The 19,778-nt window shown below is 45.8% G+C and overlaps 1 protein-coding gene across 3 annotated transcripts in view; it reads left to right on the top strand.

Annotated features, from left to right (window-relative positions):
- Window positions 1-19,778, top strand: part of LDAH (lipid droplet associated hydrolase) — a 210,370-nt gene that overhangs the window by 155,336 nt on the left and 35,256 nt on the right. Inside the window, exon 6 of one of the 3 annotated variants that reach the window (XM_074988986.1) lies at window positions 2,653-2,758. The exons of the other annotated variants lie outside the window; for them this stretch is intronic. Coding sequence (XP_074845087.1) covers window positions 2,653-2,747 — 95 coding nt within the window. The 3' untranslated portion in view covers window positions 2,748-2,758. Of the gene's footprint in view, window positions 1-2,652; window positions 2,759-19,778 lie in introns of those variants that run through there. 3 annotated transcript variants of the gene reach the window in all.

The raw sequence follows: 19,778 nt of genomic DNA, 5'->3' as shown, positions 1-19,778 counted from the left end.
TAAAATTTCAGAGTGGAGACAATAATCTTCCATTCACTGTGTTCTAGAGGCCTGTAAGAGGTTATGAAATGACATAGAAATATACTGAGCCACAGAGTTTCGATCCAGAACAAAACACATCTCCAAAGTTCAGAGCTTTTGGGATTCAGGAATTGGGTTTGGCCCATTAAAGCCATAAAGTAAAATGTATCAAAAGTGTCTTAGGCACTTGAAGGCAATTAGGTCGTTCTGAGAATTTTACACGTTGGGGCAATTTGGGATATTTAAATCTGGATCTGGAAAGTCTGGGAATGCTCAGATCCCAGGATTTGTTTTTGATGTCTTTAAAACAAAGAGACAATCGAGTCATACTACCTACAGACAATTTACATTGTTACATTCAGCAGAAAACAACACAACGTGGTTTTTGGTGAAAGCTTTACCTTTATTGCCAGTTAGGGAAGCAGACCAGGTAGTGTTAGCAAGGACTGACTGTCAGAACTCTTGGGTTCTAATTGCAGCTCTGCCACTGACTTGCTGTCTTATCTGAATGAGTCATTTCTCCTGTGTCCCTCAATTTCCTCATGTATAAAATGGGAAGCTTCCTTGTTGGTAATGTTGTTCAGGCACTTTGAGATTAAAACACTGTAGAACTGCTAGTTGAATTGCGCCATCCCATCTAGCCTGTGGCACAAAAGCACTGTAAAAACTATTCAAAACTCTTTTAACACCAATCTTCCCTAGACAATTTTTAAATTTTAAATGTTTTTAAAAGTGTATTAGGTAGTTGCTTAACGAGTCTGTCATTTTAAATGAAGTACAAATACTTCCCCTTCAATTTTCAATGACAGGTTTCAGACTTAGGAAACTAAAATTAAGCACCTAAATTATCATAGTTTAAGCTTTATCTTTGTTTTGAAATCAAGACAGTATCATTTATTGAATGTATTTGCTTGCCCTGAACTCCTGAAAGAATAGGGGCCAAATGACCAACTTGTATAAATTGGCACAGCACCATTGAAATGCACTGATCTCTCATAATAGTGTGGAAACTAAGATCCTCTGTACAGTCACAAGGGTATTACCAACAATGTTCCACTATGCCTTTCACCTTGATTCAGGGAATTGGTTTTCTTTTGGTGGTGGTAATGCTGGTGTTAGATACTTGATGTAGACCCCCAATCACAGCCAAGGTCTGATTATGCTGGACTCTACACTGACACAGAGTGGCTACATCTACACTAGAGAGTTCTGTCAACAAAAATGGCCTTTAGTAGACAAAAATTATGGAGCGTCCGCACTACAAATGCATTCCGTCAACTTACTGTCAAGAGAACTCAGCATTTGTGTTGACAGCCTTCTGCCTCTCCCGCATCAGGCAAAAAGTCTCTGTCAACAGATTGTGTCCACAGAAGACAAGTGTGGACACTCCAGGGGGACCTTTTATCGACAGAACAGTCCTCCATGGCACCAATCAATCAACAGTCCTCCATGGCCAGGGGGGCGCCCTGTCCACCTCAATCACAGCTCTATGCTCCCTGCCTCCAGCCATTCTTAAAGCTTCAGGGGCTGCGTCTACACGTGCACGCTACTTCGAAGTAGCGGCAGTAACTTCGAAATAGCGCCCGTCACGTCTACACGTGTTGGGCGCTATTTCGAAGTTGAAATCGACGTTAGGCGGCGAGACGTCGAAGTCGCTAACCCCATGAGCGGATGGGAATAGCGCCCTACTTCGATGTTCAACATCGAAGTAGGGACGTGTAGACGATCCGCGTCCCGCAACATCGAAATAGCGGGGTCCTCCATGGCGGCCATCAGCTGGGGGGTTGAGAGATACTCTCTCTCCAGCCCTTGCGGGGCTCTGTGGTCACCGTGGGCAGCAGCCCTTAGCCCAGGGCTTCTGGCGGCTGCTGCTGCAGCTGGGGGTCCGTGCTGCATATACAGGGTCTGCAACTAGTTGTTGGCTCTGTGTATCTTGCACTGTTTAATGAAAGTGTGTCTGGGAGGGGCCCTTTAAGGGAGCGACTTGCTGTTGAGTCCGCCCCGTGACCCTGTCTGCAGCTGTGCCTGGCTCCCTTATTTCGATGTGTGCTACTTTGGCGTGTAGACGTTCCCTCGCTGTGCCTATTTCGATGTTGGGCTGAGCAACGTCGAAGTTGAACATCGACGTTGCCAGCCCTGGAGGACGTGTAGACGTTATTCATCGAAATAGCCTATTTCGATGTCGCAACATCGAAATAAGCTATTTCGAAGTTGGGTGCACGTGTAGACGTAGCCAGGGAGTCCTGGAAACCCTGTGGCAGGAAGGGAGAAGCGTGGCAGCAGCACAGCAGCTGTGCGTGGATCCAGTGCAAGCCTGGGGGCTGCTCTGGCCCCAGGGCTATCGGGACAGTGCAAACTCTGTCACACAAAGTGTGTGAGCCCTTCAGTAGCTATGCTGTCTGTCAGTGAGGTAGGCAAGTCTCAGCGCTGGCAGGGAACCTGGACCTGGGGAGTCCCTTTAAGGGTGCCCCAGCTGGGGCTGCCAGAAAGGATTGCCGGCCATGCGACTCTGTCTGAAGAGGCTCCTGGGGCCATTCTACCAAGAGAGCAGCCAGGCTGTGTGGCTTTTTCGATCTGCTTTTGTCTGTGGGGATGCACTTTTGGTCTTCTGACACTAATTTCTGTCAACAGATCACTCTAGTACAAACCTAGCCAGTAAGAAACTGTCCCAGCCACAGACAGACAAGACAGAGAAAAAGGAGAAGAATCAGAAGCGCAAAGTATAGTGAGTCACCCAAAGTCACACAGCAAGGTAATTTCTTCTGAAAATACTGTAAACTTTAAATGGTCCATTCCATTGTTACAGTGGGGAAACCCTTCCAAAATTTGCCTTTCCTTTGCGAAATATTAAAGATTTTCTGGGGCACCGCTTAGAGGGTCAAATCAGGGCAAATTGCTTAAAGAGAGGGCTACTTACAGCCCAAGACTTGGGGTCCTGCACTGTAAGACACATCAGATCAGTCACAAAGAGCACCTCCTTTGCCACACTGACCAGGAAGAAGTCATACCTGCAGTTCCATTGCATATTACAGCATGCTATGTTCCACAACCCGTATCCCACCTTACACTGCTTAGAGGTTATGAAAACCAGTGTCACCAAACCCAAACAGGTTCTTCTGAGCCCCAAGGACAAGCCACATTCTCAGGTCAATTTATACCTCAAATCTTACCCAAATGAGCATGCTGTGCCAGCCCATTAAAATCTAAAATCTAAATATTTATTAGTAAGAAAGAAAGAATAGGTTGAGAGTAAAATTGTTAAATCAGTCAAATTGCATAAACCAATTACAAGTTCTTGGTGCAGACTTGCAGCAGAGGTGGAATAGACTGCGATCTTATAACACTCTGGAAATCATCCTTAGTTAGGATGGGTCATCATTCCTTCCAGGCCCAAGCTCATAGCAAAGATAATCCTGAAGCGATGAGCTGTAATGAAGACAAGGACAGAGGAATCCCTAAGCAACCTGCAGCTCCAGAGCCTCAGCCACCTGCAGCTCCAGGGCCTCATGCAGCTCTTTAAGGAGTCATTTGCAGCTCTGGACTCTGCCGCCGCTGACTCTTCTGTGGCTCTCTGTCCTGCTGCTGCTGAAACAGTACAACTAAATTTAATTGGTTTAACACCTGACAGGGAGGTGGGAGAGACCAGACCATTAAACCAATTACATTTAGTTCCATTACTTCAGCAGCGGCAGGGCAGGGCAGGGCAGAGAGCTGCAGAGAGCCCCTCACTTGCCCTGCTACCCGAGCAGCCGCACCCCTCCAGTGGGCATGGCTTAGCTCACCCCTGCCAGCAGAACACCTCCATGCCAGTCTTCCTTCCGCTGGGTGCATGTGGCCACCAAGTGTAGGCTCCTCACTGTCCAAGCACTCCTGTCCCCCTTAGCTGTGCTGGGAGGGCTGAAGCCAGCTGCTTTGTGCCCCTTCCCAGCTGTAATTCAGGCAAGGGGCTGTTTGTGGACTGGCTACATGGGTTCCTTCTCTCTGCCCTGTGCTCTGAGCACATCCCTGGGGAGCCAGCTCCACCCCACTGTGCACTGTTACCCCTTCCCACCTGGAGGGGTGCCCCTACCCTGCTGGCTGCAGCAGGACCTGGGGATAGAAGCTTTCACTCCTTGTGGGGGCTCTGCTGTCCTGCCCTGTCCTGCCTGCTGTCCAGCCACGCGACCATATCCAACTTGCTGACTATGAATAAGGCCAGCGCCGTGGATGGGTTAGTCCCAGCGGCCAGTTTGGGGATGAGGCAGGTTAATCCTGGGGAGCGGAGGGAGCGGGGCTTGGGGGTGAGAGGGGTTAATCCTGGGTATGGGGGGCAGATTTGGGCGCTGAGGCAGATAAAGCCTGGAGATGGGGGGCAGGTTTGCAGGATGGGGAGGTAAAGTTTGGGGATGGGGCGTGTTTGGGGGCTGAGGCGGGTAAAGCCTGGAGATGGAGGGCAGGTTTGTGGGATGAGGGGGGTGAAGCTTGGGGGTAGGGGGCATGTTTGGGGGCTGAGGCCTGGAGATGGGGGGGCAGGTTTGTGGGCCGAGAGGAGGTGGAGACTGGGAATGGTGGGGGTGTGGTGGGTTAATGCGAACATTGCTCTTTCCTGCTTAAGAGCCTACCCCAGGCACAGCATATTCCTTGTCGTTGTTTGCTCTCCAGTCCAGGAGTGAAAGTAACTTAAACTTTCAAACTGGTAGAAATCATTATGTGTGTGGACTGTTCTTAAACCAGGGGTTACAAAAAGTAGGGTTTGACGTTATTTGTGACGGACCGTCTTGTATTCACATGCATCATGGCTCTCAAAGTATTGGTCTTGTAACTGAATTTGAAAAAATGTCCCTTCTCGCTAGTTTGGTTGCAGACCCCTGACCTAGGCTCTCTTTTTAATCTTGCCCATGTGGAGAGAATTCCATTCTGCTTGCGTTGTGAAGGTGCCTCCCAAAATAGAGCTTGTCACATGAGCTAGTCACCTGTACATGCCCGTTTTAGGCAGTCACCCATTGCCTGTCTGCCGGTGTGCTTATTGACAGCAGAGTTCCTCCAATGCATGTTGGCATCTATTAAAGCCATATGTTAGTCAAGTACTGATTCACTTGACTTCACCTTTCACGATATGCTGCCAAGCCTCCTCTTGAGGTCTCCCAGAAGCAAACGTTTGAAATACAAGTACATGGCCAATATTCATAACTTCAAATACAAAAATGATGCATGCAGATGAGCAGTACAAATGGAATCAGTGATTCATAAGCTTTCAAGGGGCATCTCTCTTGGCCCACTTTCCACAAGATTTGGTGCAAATATTGAATGGCGGTTGCAACAGTGTGTTGCACATTCATGTCAGAAGCCAATGCGGTCACAGCTTGATAGCCAGAGGTAGTGCCTTTTAAAGGTGAAATTTAGTTCTGAGTAAAGTCAGTGAAATCAGCATCTTGCCTGCATGATTAGAAATTTACATCTGTGTAGTATGGACCAGATTGTTACAGCTGTAGAGTAGGAACCATTGTAGCCATGGAGAGAGGTCTTCTCCCTCTTTCCCTTCAACCCTAGTGCATTCATGCAAGTGCTAGTTGCAGTGGCAAACCTTAGGCCTCTCTAAATGCAGGTCTATGCTTAGTGCAGTATGTGGAGTACAGAGCAGTGTTCCCTGTAAGCTGAGTGCTTGGGCAGCCATCCAGGAGAAATGTAGGTGCCACTCAGCTGGTTAGCAGAGCACCCAAAATTGCCTACAGCCATAAGTGCATGTTTCTATTGAGAGGGCACATCCACACATGCCTTGGTGCACACAATAACATTTATTCCACCCATGAATGGAAAAAAATAGTGGGAACACTGGCAGAGACACGGCATATCCAGCTAGCCTAGATATAAATAGCCTGTAGACAGTGAGGCGTGGCTTAGATGAGTACAGAACATGCTAGCACCCTGTGGGTATCTACCCTAAATGTCTCTTTAGGTACCCAACTGCATTTACACTGGTACTGCATTTTTTACTTGGAAAATTCCCTGTTAGAGGAGAGCTGCCAGAGCCTTTCACTGTCATGTTTAACATGCACCACAGTAGAGCTGTAGACTGCCTTTGATTTCTGCATACAGCTATGTGTACCCTGCACAGCACAGGCCTTACCATCTTGTTGGAGCTGATGCTGGACAAATGGGACCAGAAAGAGTCACAGTGGTACACCATCTGACCTCCCTCTCTCATTACCTTCTGACTAACGGAGGGTTAGGAGAGAACTTTCCCTAGGAGCAGGTTGTTCCAACCCTGCCTGCTGCAAGGGTCTTAAACTTTTCTCCTGACTCCGCTGCTATCATATACGGTCAAGAAACAGAACACTGAATTACATGGTCCACTGGACTGACACGAAATAGCAAATCCTATTCTCCTTTGCTCCTGCAGTGACAGAGCCTCCACAGGGCCTTCTGTGCTACCACATCTGAGCCCCATACTGCAGGACATTTTAAATTATTATTGTAATATGTGTTTTTGTGAGGCACTTGAGAGTGTTTCCTTACCTGTGGAAATGCAGTAATATTTTATCACCTGCCTTCCAGGACAAGGGGCCAAAGAATAACAGCCTTTCATATTTTCATGCTTCCTCTGCCACTGTTTATTTTCCTGTGCGATGCCTGACTAAAATGTTTACTTAATGTTGTCAGACAACTTACCTTCCCAAGACAGCACTTACACATGGATGGGAAAAAAACCACATCTGCTTTATTCTCTCTGCGAGTGAATTAAAGTTTTCCAATTTAGGAATAGGATCCTTATATTAAATTATTGGAGGAAGATAAATGACTTTTATATATTTACAGTCCTATTTTTAAAGTCACTCAGCTTTCTAAATGTACCCCACTTCCAAAAGAAAGAGAGAGAAAATTTTAACAAGGGCATTTTGTTATATTTTATTACTTGTAAAATATTATATGCACACACATGTGTGTGCATGTACAGACACGTGGGTGTGTGTAAAATTTTCAGCTGGTTTGTTTTCTAGATTTAGTATTATTTTTTCCTGGTTTTGGAAGAAAAAATACATTAAATACTACCGTTTTATTATCATCTTAAATAAAATTCATAGGTCTTGAATACTTTGATAATGGCCTCTTAATAATGTCCAAGAAATACACAGCCCAGTTTGGGATTTGTTTGTGGGAGGTTGTGTATTCAGTTTTGCTGGAGTATCATCCCTGAGAGCTGAGTTAATTTGACACACTTGTGATGGCCAGGTGATGCACTACTAACAGATTGGAAGTGGGAGGAGAAAAGCCTGCAGCATGGAGGTGGTGTTGAAAATAGGTATCTGCAGGTTAAATGCTAGCAGCTCTGGTCACTGCGTGTTAGTCAGTAGTAGTAGCGATAGTCACCTGCCTTGTGGGGATTTGTTCGTTTTGAGCCTGACCATTTTGAGCCACTGAATTCAATGGAAAGACTAACTCCAGTTTCAGCAAGCTTTGGAACAGGCCTTGTCCCATCCCTTTCTCAGTTTATGCAGTAAAGTTTGTGGCCATGTTGTAACTTGACTTACCTGATTTGCAATTTACTTGATTGAGGTGACGGCTTTATAAAACTGACAGTAAAGGCTCCTGAACTGTTTGCTCCAAGCACAGACATGTACCATTTACTTTAAGATAATGTGGTTCCGGCAAAGCTAACATAACACTCGGGGTAAGCCACAAACATTTGTGACCAGGAGTAAACATTTGTGAGGATGATGGGCGATCACTCATTATCAAGTACTGTCATCTTCCACAGGACTTGTGGATCTTCAGGAGGCTATGGCCTATCTTTGAACCACAAGTTCTATTACAGTGAGGACAGATGTATCCAAGTGTGGCAGAAGACTGTTGACCATGCCTGGAAGCCAGTCCCTCCTTCCTCCTGTGCCTCTTATCCTCCTCACCTTATTGGTAGGCAAGTTCAAAATGCAGGAGACCATCATGTAGGACATTTTTCTGATTTGAGTCATCCTGGGCAAGTGTCTCTCAAGTGTCAGTGTCAATACTGCACTTCTTTAAGTTATCCTTCAGCAAGTACTTATAATGCTTTCATTGTCCTCCCATGTTAAGGTAACCTTCTTTCAGCTGAGAGAACAGGATCTGTTTTGGGAGGTGATAGTCTGGCATCCAGACAATATGACCAGTCCTGTGGAGTTGCTGATGGATGATCGTTGCCTTGATGCTGGTAGTCTTTGCCTCTTCCAAAACACTAATGCTGGTGCATCTTTCTTCCCATTTGATCTTCAACCTCTTGCAGAAGCAGCATTGGTGGTGCCTCTGAAGGACTTTCAAGTCTTGTCTGTAGGTTGCTCATGTTTCAGACCCATACAACAACGTTGGGAGAATAACAGCTTGATAAACAAGAAGCTTAGTGTCTATTATGAAGGTTGTGATCTTCAAAAACCCTTTGCCATGAATGAGGAAAGGCTGCACTGGTACAGCTCAGATGGTATTGGATTTTTGCATCAATTTCTGCTTTGGATGTGAGATGACTTGTGGGGTAGAGGAAATGGTTGATATGCTCCATACCTCTCCATTAATTTTAATAGATGGAGTGTGTGGCACCTCATTTGGAAAGGGCTGATGAGGCACTTTGGTCTTCTTGATGTTGAGGGTATAACCATCAGCAAACATATTAGTGATAGTTTGAAGATCTTTCTGAGTGGGCAAAAACTGCATTATAATCAGCATACTGAAGTTCCATGATAGATGTGGTAGAAATCTTACTCTGAGCTTTCAATCTGCTAAGGCTGGACAGCTTTTCATGCATTCTATAAATGATTCCAATGCCATCTGGGAGCTTCCTTGCAATTAGGTAGAGCATGACAGCAATAAAAACCACAAATTAGGGACAATGTTGCAGGCCTGCTTGACTCCTATTTGTATTTTAAAAAATTCACTCTGGGAGACAGTACTGCTCAGAACAGTTCCTTTCTTGTTGATATGTTTAACAGGACACCCGGTCTTCAAAATACAGTCCAGCAGGCATGACAGTTCACTGAATCAAAGGCTTTAATTAGATCAATGAAAGCCATATACTGTTTTGCTCCCAACACTCTTTTTGCCTCTGCTGTGCTGTGAAGATCATGTCTACAGTTCCATGTCATCATCAGAAACCATTTTGTGACTCCAGTAAAATTTCTTCTGATCGGGGAAGAAGATGAGTTGAAAGGATCTGTGCCAGAACTTTGCCTTCAATAGCAAAGAGGATGACAATCTCCTCCTTAATTCAGATTTTAAAGATGAGCCAGTAAAGCTGCCAAATTAGCTCTGCTCCACCTTCTTTAAAGATTTCACGAGGTTCCCACCTGAACATGCCTTGTTGTTCTCCATCTGCGTAATGGCATTGTGTTCCTCATGCAAATTGGGAGGGTTTTCAAGCACATCTCTAGGAGGTCACTGGAGGATTTGCTCAAGAGCTTTGTCTGCAGCCAGGAAGTTACAGTTAGAAAGGTATTCGTAATGTTCTTTCCAGTGAAAATTGTGGGCTTCATTGTGCTTCAGAAATGTGATTCTATCCTTAGAGTGAAAAGGATTCATGCCATGACAAGCTGGCCCGTAGACAACCTTAATTGCACTGAAGAAACCACATGTATTGTGGATGTCTGCGAGATGTTGGAGTTTTTGCACTTTCTCAGACCATTTGTTCTTTAGTTCTGTGGTTTTACATTGACCTTAGCATGAGATTCTCTCTTTGTACTGCAAATTATGTCATTCTGCCAAGCTTGAAATGCCATTCTCCTCTGAATTTCAGCGTCAAACCAGCCCTGGTATTTTCTGGTTTGGTAGCCTATGGTTTCCTCGTAGGCACTGATGATTACTCCTGGCACCAATGTTTCTCAATCTTCTGGAAACTCTTGTGGAAGCTTTTATAGGTGAAAATCTGATGGAAGCTTTTATAGCGCTTCCATCCATCATGGTTCCATGAGGAGAGGTTAACTTCAGGGTCATCATGGTTCCCTGAGCAATGGTCAACCTTGATCCACAAAGGCTTTCAGGCTGACTTCAAAAGAGCTATTTCCATGCTGAAACACTGGGTTGGAATGGGGCCTTGAGTCCCATGAAAACTCTGGCAGAAGCCTCTGCATGGAGCTTCTCAATTGGAATACACTCTGCCCATCCTGACCCTCTCTGTCGTCAGCCCCACCTCCTTTTGTGGCCCTTCCTATACAATAAGGCTGCATCTGCGCTATGAGATAAATTCGAATTTAAGGCAATTATCTTGATATTAAAATATCACTGTCTTCAGTGTAAATTCCATTAGCTGGATTTAGGGAGCACTAATATCAATATAATATCGATCTCATAATATCATCGGAACTGGGTGGGAGTAGCGTCAATTTCAAATTTAAAAGTTCGAATAAAGGCCAGTGTGGAAGCACCAAGTCTTTAAATTGGATTTATTAGCCTCCAGAAATGTCCTGTATGTATCCCACACAGCTATGCAATGACCCACCAGCTATGGCCGCGTCATATTCCACTGCTCTATCCAGGTGCTCAGGAAGAAAGTCACAGGAAGCCCACGAATTTTGATAAAATTTCAATGCATCAGCACCCAGGTGTGCAAATATAAAGGGTGCACACAATGAAAAAATTCTTTTACGCATCGCATCGCATCGCATCGCATCAGTAGCCATCACACTGCATCAGTAGCAATCGCATCAGTAGCCATCTTGTGTAGTCATGAGCACTCAGAGTAGTGATGTGCCTGCTAGTTCTCAGGTTCTCAAGAGAGCTCCAGTCTGGACCCATCAGGAGATTCTGGATCTTCTTGCAGTTTGGGGAGACGAATCAGTGGCGAGGAGACAGAATGGCACAGAGAAATGTGGTAATCTATGATCACATGTCACACGAGATGACCACCAGAGGTTACTCGCAAAAATCTACGCAATGCCAGGTGAAGGGAAAGAACTCCAGCAGGCCTATTACAGAGTCCAGGAAGTCAACCAATGGTCAGGGTCATCTGCACAGACCTGCCATTGTTATGAACACCTGCACATGCCTATGGGGGCGACGCCACCATGGAACCTGGTATTAATTATGACACATGGGGAGGCCCTGGTCTGGAGTGATCCAAGAGGAGTTGGGGTCCCAGGATGACGAGGCCAGTGGACAGGAGGAAGGGGGCAACGATCAGGGACTCACGGAAGTTATTCCCTACAGCCCAGAGCTCTGTGCCCCAGATGCAGAACTGGTCCCCCCTACTCCAGTCTCCTCTGCACCTGTCCCCTCTACTCTGGTCCCCAAACCCCCAGGACCAGGCTGTTCTCATGATTTTTTTTTAAATGCTAGTACCAGCTCGCGGGTGGGTATACGCATGGGTATGGGTACAGGTTTTCTATGGATCTTTCCTCCTCAGAACAGCATATTAATATTTCTGGGGATGGAGTGCATCTCCTTTTTGGAGATCTCCTCGAATGCCTCATCCAGGCACTCCTGTATTTTTTGCACAAGGTTTCTGAGCAGGCCTGACTTATTGTGGCTTCTATGGTAGCACACCTTGCCATGCCAGGCAACCAAATAGTGATCTGGTGTCATGGCACCACATGGCATTCTGGCAAATTTTCCAGGCTTGTGGTCACACAGGATGAGCAGATGTTCTTTGTCAATATCTGTTTGTTTTAGGAGGGTGCTGTCTTCTTTGGCAACTTAAAGAAGCACAGGAATTTGGATCAGATTTTTTTTCCCATGCTTCCTGCCCTTTTATGTTTTCCCAGAGCTCATTGCTGCACTAGGTGACTGGTGGGTGTTCCATTTCCTCACACACACACACACACACACACACACACACACACCCCATCGGTTGTAGGCTCTCTGGGCCTTCTCCTCTCCCGTGTCCCTTTCTCCCCCAGCATTTGTTTTTACCTTACAGGGATCCTTACCCACCCAGCCATCCATGCAGCTGAAATCGAATCCTTCCTCCTCTCCACATGGCTGCCAGGCTCTGTGGACCCTGCTACCACAAACCAGCATGTGCAGCACAGGAGGGTTTGCCCTCCTTCACATGGCCTTTTTCCCCTGATCAGATCTTCCCGGCTAAGTGCCACGGCTAAGTGCCGCGAAACCTTTTTTTTCTAACCTGGCACATGGCAGGAAACCCCTTCTCCACCCAGCATTTCTTTTTACTTTACAGGGATCCCTCTCCACCCAGCCATCCATGCAGCTAGAATCAAACCCTTCCCCACCATCCCCCTCTCTCCACGTGGCTGCCAGGCTCTGGTTGCCTTGCTCATTGCAGAGGATTGCTCCAGGAACATCGGAAAAAAATTATTCCCCTGACCCAAGACACTGGATGGCTTCCCCCACTTTGTAGCCCTCTCCCTTCCCAGCAAAAATAGACAATAGCTTACCATGTCAACAACAAATTATTCTGGATAAATGATGGTAAATGATGTCTTGTGCAACACATGACTTTCATGCCATCCTTGATAAGCCTTAGGCCACCTTGCAAAAACTTTCCCCAGCAGGAGAGACAGAGACCCATTCATTCCATGAGGCAGTGCTTTGTGTCAGTTGTATCTCAATTTTTACCTTCACTTTCCTGCTGCCATCCCCAGAGGGACTCCCAGTGCAGCACTGCAAGCTCCGTTCAGTGCTGCCCAGAGTCCCCGGAAGAGAGGTTGCCCACCCCTGTCATCGTGGTCCCCTAATATGGGGAGGGAGGCCAAGGACAGCCTGATGCTCTAGCTCCGTGGGCCACTTCAAAAGGCTATTCCACCATCCTTGACAATGCTTCTTTTCCCTACCACTTAAATCTCTCCTCACTGCCCAAAAAAAAAAACTTATTCTTTTGAGCTTGATGTGATTATTTGGCATGCACAAGTGATAGGATATACAAATCATTGCAGGGAACAGGGCGGGGTGGAGAGGGCCGATAGCACAGGTGCCCACTGATATGCCAAGGTCCACAGAGCACTCACAGCAGATGGAACTGGGTGGGGGTGGAGAGAGCCTATAGCACATCTGCCTGCCACTAAGCCAAGGTCCCCAGAGAATTCGCAGCAAACAGAACTGGGCAGCAGGGGGAGTGAGCAGCTGAAAGCACAGCTGTCCATTGCTACGTTGAAGTCTGCAGAGGATTCACAGGAGATGGAACTGGGCAGCAGGGGTGAGGGGGCTGAAAGCACAGCTGCCCGCTGCTATGCCAGGGTCTGCAGAGGACTTATGGCAGATGGAACCAGGTGGCGGCAGGAGGGGGCTGAAAGCACAGCTGCTCTTTTAGAAAAAAAAAAAAATGTATATACACACACACACCTCCTAGGGCTGGAAGGGACCTTAGGAGGTCATCTAGTCCAGTTCTCTGCCTTCTTGGCAGGACCAAGCACCATTCCTGGCATCTATTTGTCCCAATCCCTAAATGGCCTCCTCAGGGATTGAGCTCACAGCTATGTGTTTGGCAGGCTAATGTGCAAACCACTGAGCTATCCCTTGCCCACTGCTGCTACATCCAGTCTACTTCCTGCAACTTTACCCCCTCCCACCAAGTAAAATCATTCGTTCAGGAAGACATGGTCTGATTTATTTGTTCACATTTGGTGGGGAGCACAAACCAGTTTTGGAAGTGGGGCTTGGTTGGTATTACAACAGATGTGTACATTTCTATCGTGGGCATGAGAGATCATTCATGGCTTTTTGTTTTTTCTAAAGCATCGCTGATTACTGCTGCTTCCTCATGGGTACTGGTGAATGGCCATGTAGATGGCTGCGAGTAAGCCTTGCTCTTGGCCTCAGCCTCAGAATTCCAGGCGGACGGGAAATTCTCCTGCCTCGATTTGCAAAGTAATGCACTCTGTAATCACAGTGGGGACATTAGTTTCAGAAAGGCCCAAAGGGGTCAATAGGCACCTGAACCTCACTTTTAAATGGCCAAAAGCACATTCCACCAGCATTCTGCACTTGCTAAGTCTGTGATTGAAGTATTCCCTGCTGCAGTCCAGGGCTCCTGTGTAGGGCTTCATAACGCAAGGGAGCAGAGGGTAAGCACAGTCACCCAATATTACAATAGGCATCTCCACATCCCCAATCATGATTGTCTGGTCTGGGAAAAAAGTCCCATCCAGGAAACTTCTGTGCAAACCAGAATTTCTGAAGATGCCTGCATCATGAACCCTCCCTGGCCATCCCATGTTGATGTCGGTGAAACGACATTTGTGATCCACCAACACCTGCAAAACTATCGAGAAGTATGCCTTTCTGTTTATATACTCAGAGGCCACGTGGTCTGGGGCTGTGATGGGGATGTGCAAGCCATCTGTTGCCCCATGGCAATTAGGAAACCCCTGGGTAGCAAAGCCATCCACTATGGCCTGTACATCTCCCAGGTCACAGTCCTCCTGAGGAGATGCCAACAGATTGCATATGCTGCCTGCATCACCACGGACCCCACTGTAGATTTGCCCACCCCGAACTGATTTACCACTGACTGGTAATTGTCAAGTGTTGCGAACTCCCACAGAGCTATTTCTACTCGTGTCTGAACCATTAAAGCTGGCCTCATTCTTGTGTTGCTGCTCTTCAGGCCAGGCACCAGCACATCACAAATTTCCATAAAAGTGGACTTGTGCGTACAAAAGTTCTTCACCCTCTGCTGGTCATCCCAGGACTCCAGAATGATGTGGTCCCACCAGTGTGTGCTGGTTTCAAGAGTCCAAAACCACTGCTCCACTGTCATGAATGGGTTCGGGGCAGCCAGTATTTGTGAGTTCTTGGTCCACAGTTGAAATATTTCCTGTTCAAAACCATCATCATACTGAACAATCATTGCACTTTGTAATGGAAAACAAAATTGTGTGACAGTCCAGGAAGTTGCTGCAATGGTATGTGCAATGACTTGAAGCATTTGGGGATTAATGCTTGTGCTCGCACTGTGCCAGAGAAAATACAACAGTAAATGGCACAATCTCCAGTTCATTTTCATGCTGTTATTGAGTGCTCTGAATTCTGGAACAGTTCTTTGCATTCTGGGGTTCTGACATGAAACACCCACAAACTACTGAGGCTAAGGCACTGTGGGATAGATACCCACAATGCATTCATTGCTCATGCAATTGAACTTTGATAAGGCAATGGGAACACAGAAATTCAACATGGAGAAATGGTGAGTTGAATTTCCAAAAGGCTTGTGGACACAAATTCAAAGAATGAGATTAAAATTTCCATTGTCAGGGCTGTCTGGTATAGTATGCAAGAGTTTAAATTGGAGATGAGTTTGATTGGTTAGGACTTGGTTCTCTCCATCAGTTCAGGTTGATGGAAGTTGGGTCCAAGTAACTCAGAGCAGGACTAACTGCACAGATATTTCAGTTTCCACCACACATCTCACCTAGGCTGTGCATGCCGCAATTCATAAAGCCCATAAGTATTTTTCTCGCTCCCTGACAAGGTGTCCGTTGTTCATTAAAGCACCTGGATATAGTTTTGAGTACCATTTTGTTTATTGTTGACTTCAGCCCTGCTGTGGTTTTTTTCAATCGTTCCCAGATAGGTTTCATGTGTAGTTGTGGTGTTGCTGTAACTTTAACATTGAGCAGATTTGAGAAGACATTTATGTTATGTGCAGCTATTATGCATGTTGGGGGGTTATTATTAGCATGTTTTGATTGGAGACCCATGTATAAACCAGCAAGGAAGCCAAAGCAAACATTTACATCATGTAAATCTCCAAACATCAACATTTTCTTTTATTTTTTTCTCAAGTTCCTACTTCAGTCGTCCCTGGTACTAAACAGTTCCTTCTGTTTGATGCTTTAAACGGTAAATTATACAAATTTTCCAAGATTGCTGTTGGCAATAATTATAGATAGAAAATATGTTTTCCCCTTAGGAAATTACACTCCTGTTTGGTATTATTATTTCTTACCACCACGTTCTGAGCTTTTCTAAGGAATGACAGAGATTGCTTCCTTGGGAGCAAAGGATAAACTGGAAAGGAAACTAGTGTTACACTCCCCTGAAGAATCTTACAATAAGATGGGCAACTTACCAGGAAAAAATGTGACCAGATGGTAGTACCTTCCCTAAGGAAAACATATTTTCAAAAGCTAAAACTACTCCTTTCAGGTCATTTCAGTTTGGCATGGAAACTCAACATGGATTTGATTAATTACATTACAGTTTGGGTAGTACTATCTCAGTGGTGAGACAATATTTGAGAGACAGGCAGAGTATCATCTGCAAATAAGCTACAATGTACAAATGTGTGAGGGGGCTTGTGTTGCCACCCCTTTAGAAATCATTTTCACACCTCAGATGCTAATCATTTTTTAATTTCTTAGGGAAAGGCTGGCCAATAAGCCATTACCTATGTATTACAGTTAGGAAGTCTAGAGACGAACTGTGAAGTCTTTGGGGCAGGGATTAGATTTAGCACAAAGGGGTCAGAATCCTTGTGGGAACCCTGCACACACTCAGAATAAAAAGAATTCGTAATACCTAAAAGACCCAGTCTATCTCCAAGCCATTGCATGTTTTTCTCAGCTTGTACATTTATGAGCATAATATTCATTTTGACCTTAAATATGCCAGGTGTTGGGAAATACACTTTCAAGAACTTATTTATTTAAACATATTCCTTGAGTTTGCAACAATGACATTGAATGAATGAATCACAATGAATTATCACATTGCCAGCCTAACTTAATAAGGGAGACTTCCATGAAGCAACATGAAAGAGGGATGCTGAGAACTTTTGAGAAGATTCTCAGGCTTCCTCTTAATGGCATTAGACTTGAATAAGAATGTATTGCTTCAGACTTCCATGTCAGTAGTCCAGCCAGCCCCTAGGACTATGGGGCCTTGACCCTGATTACACTTCTTTAATACAAAAGATAATATATATGGAATAAATTAACTCCTACCCAGTGTTCCTTGTTAGCAGTGCACTTGGGCAGCCACCCAGCTCAGATTCAAATGCCACCCCACTGATAGCAGTGCACCCACAGCAACTTACCACCATAAGCATGTGTTTCTACTGGTGGTGTACCTCCATACACGTCACAGCACACAGCGAAATTTATTCTGCACACGGATGGAAAAAGTTGCTCTTCCCACCATATAAAACCAGTTCTCCTCAACTGCAGGTCAGCTATTACCCTCCTATAGTTCTGCAGAAAGCCGTTCAGTCAGTGCTGTCCCTAAGATGATATCATACGTTTTTATGGTTTCTATCATTATAATACTTTGGACCCCCAATTATGTGCCATTTTGCTAAGTGCTGTGCAAGCAAAACAACTACAGAGTTTAGGTGATTAACATCAAGAAGTGAACATATTGTCCCAATAGGTTTAGATCCAGAAAAATATCTGTATCCACTCTTGTAAATCTATACCTGGTGGAATAGAAATTATAATCTTCTGTGCCCCCACCCACATGTAGCCCAGTAAACTGGCCCAAGAAAAATGGGAACTCTGATTTTGCCTAAGTTGGTGGAACATACCATGTCTCACAAAATATTGCTGAAATATTAGGTCAGCGTGAGATGGTCATGGATGAATGTAAACTTTCTCATGCTACTGGTACGGTATTGAGTTTCTAGGAATAGGGGAATTGCCAGACTGGAGCATGCCAGAAGGCCATCTAGTCAAGTATCCTGCCTCTAGCAAAGACCAGGTACCTCTGAGGAAGCTTCAGGAAGCCCACACAAGGTGGATGTGGGATAATCATTCCCTCAGCATAGATCTCAACCTGGTCTTTAAGGGAGGTAGCTGTGTTAGTCCGTGTCTCCACAAAACAAAGAAAGCAGTCCTGTGGCACTTTGAAGATTAACGATTCTGTAATTCTCCAGATCTGAAGAATTGGGTCTTTCCCACAAAAGCTCATCACCTAATAAATAACATTGTTAGTCTTGAAGGTGTTACAGGACTGCTTGCTTTGCTCTCTAAGGGTACATCGCCACAGCCCATAGTAGTCAGCCTCAGAGGCTAGGTCAACAGTATGATTCTCAAAATAGCGGTGCAGATGTGCAGGCTGGTGCTGAGATAGAGAGGTGGACTTCTGAGCTTCACTTGTATAGCATCTACCTATCTTCAGCACTTTGCAAGCTCACATCTGTAGTCCCAGGCTCTGAGAGTCTCCCAGTAAAGATATACCCTGATAGACAGAGGTCGACTTACACTGTGAAACACAAGTTTTAATATCTCTTCAGAAATTGTTGTCGCCATTAATTACAGTATCACTGGATGTTCTTTCATATCTATATAAACATCCAATCCTTTTGCGCAGCTGGTTATATTCTTGGCCTCAGCAACTTCTTGTGGCAACAAGTTCTACCATTCAACCAGAGACAGTGTGAACACTATTTTCTTTTAATTTCATTGAATGGCCCTTGTTTTGTTTTAGAAGCATGCTGGCAGGTATTGAAGGGATCTACTGAAAGGTGAAAGCTTTTCATAGAATCATAGGGCTGGAAGAGACCTCAGGAGGTCATCTAGTCCAGCCCCCTGCTTCCAGCAGGATCGACACCAACTAAGTCATCCCAGCCAGAACCTTGTCAAGCTGGGATTTAAAAACCTCTAGGGATGGAGAGTCCACCACCTGTCTAGGAAATGCATTCCAGTGCTTCACCACCCTCCTGGTGAAGTAGTTTTTCCTAATATCCAACCTTTTCCTTTCCTTCCGTAACTTCAGACCATTGCTCCTTGTTCTGCCGTCTGACACCACTCAGAACAGTTTCTCTCCGTCCTTGTTAGAGCTCCCCTTCAGGAAGTGGAAGGCTGCTATTAAATCACCCCTAAGTCTTCTCTTCTGTAAACTAAACAAGCCCAAATCCCTCAGCCTGTCCTCATAGGTCATGTGCTCCAGCACCTTAATCATTTTTGTTGCCCTCTGCTGAACCTGCTCCAGCACATCCACATCCTTTTTATACCGGGGGCGCCCAGAACTGGATGCAGTACTCCAGACGTGACCTCACCAGTGCACAATAGAGGGGAACAACCACTTCTCTAGATCTGCTCAAAATGCTCCTCCGAATGCACCCCAGTGCACCGTTAGCCTTCTTGGCTTCAAACCTTTATGCAGAGGTAGAGATGGTACTGAAAGGGGAGTGGCTGCAAATGTCAGTGAGAACAGCAGGCCCACCAATCAGGAAGACAAAGGGGACAGTTGTCCCAGGGCCCCTTTGAAGTGAAGCAGCAGCTTTGCTCTACATTCTCATGGCTCGGCGGGAGCGGGGGACCAACGCCATGGTCTGGGTAGTGCTGAGAGCTAGCTGCCTTTGGCCTCATCCCTTCCTCTTGTGGCCCCGTCCCTGTCAGGGTGAGGAGCTGGGCCCTCCTCTCACCTAGCCACAGCCCTGTGGCAGCTGTCAGCACTGCTTGGAGGACAGTGCTGTGACAGAAAAGGCTAGAAACGCAGGCAGTGAACAATGAAATATAATTCAGGCTGGAAAAACACAGGCAAATGAAGTACATCTGTGAGGAAACATACGCCTGAAGACAGCTAATTAACGGAAGGAGCTGGGTATTCAGAGAGCAGATGTGCCAGAAGTGACTGGGAAGGGTGGTGGGCAGCAATCTGAAAGAAGTTTGCAAAGCAATATGGCATCAAAATACCCAGTGTGAAGACACCACGTCAGGGAGAAGACAAAAGACTGGAGAGTACAGAACAGGGATCAAGAGCTCAGTGTGCTGATTTCCATGGCTTAGATTGTGCCTGGCTAGGGCAGGTGTGGAAGTGAGATGCGTCAGGGATGAAGAGGCACAAGAAGCCTTCCCTGACTTCTGTTCCTTTGCATAGATAGTGCATCTGAACCTGTCTAGCAAGCAGTGGCATTAGCCTTCCAG

This window comes from Carettochelys insculpta, chromosome 3 (assembly GCF_033958435.1).
Source record: "Carettochelys insculpta isolate YL-2023 chromosome 3, ASM3395843v1, whole genome shotgun sequence".
NCBI classification, from domain to species: Eukaryota; Metazoa; Chordata; order Testudines; family Carettochelyidae; genus Carettochelys; species Carettochelys insculpta.
Note: the sequence above shows the minus strand (reverse complement) of the source record. Positions and strands in the feature narration are given on the sequence as shown.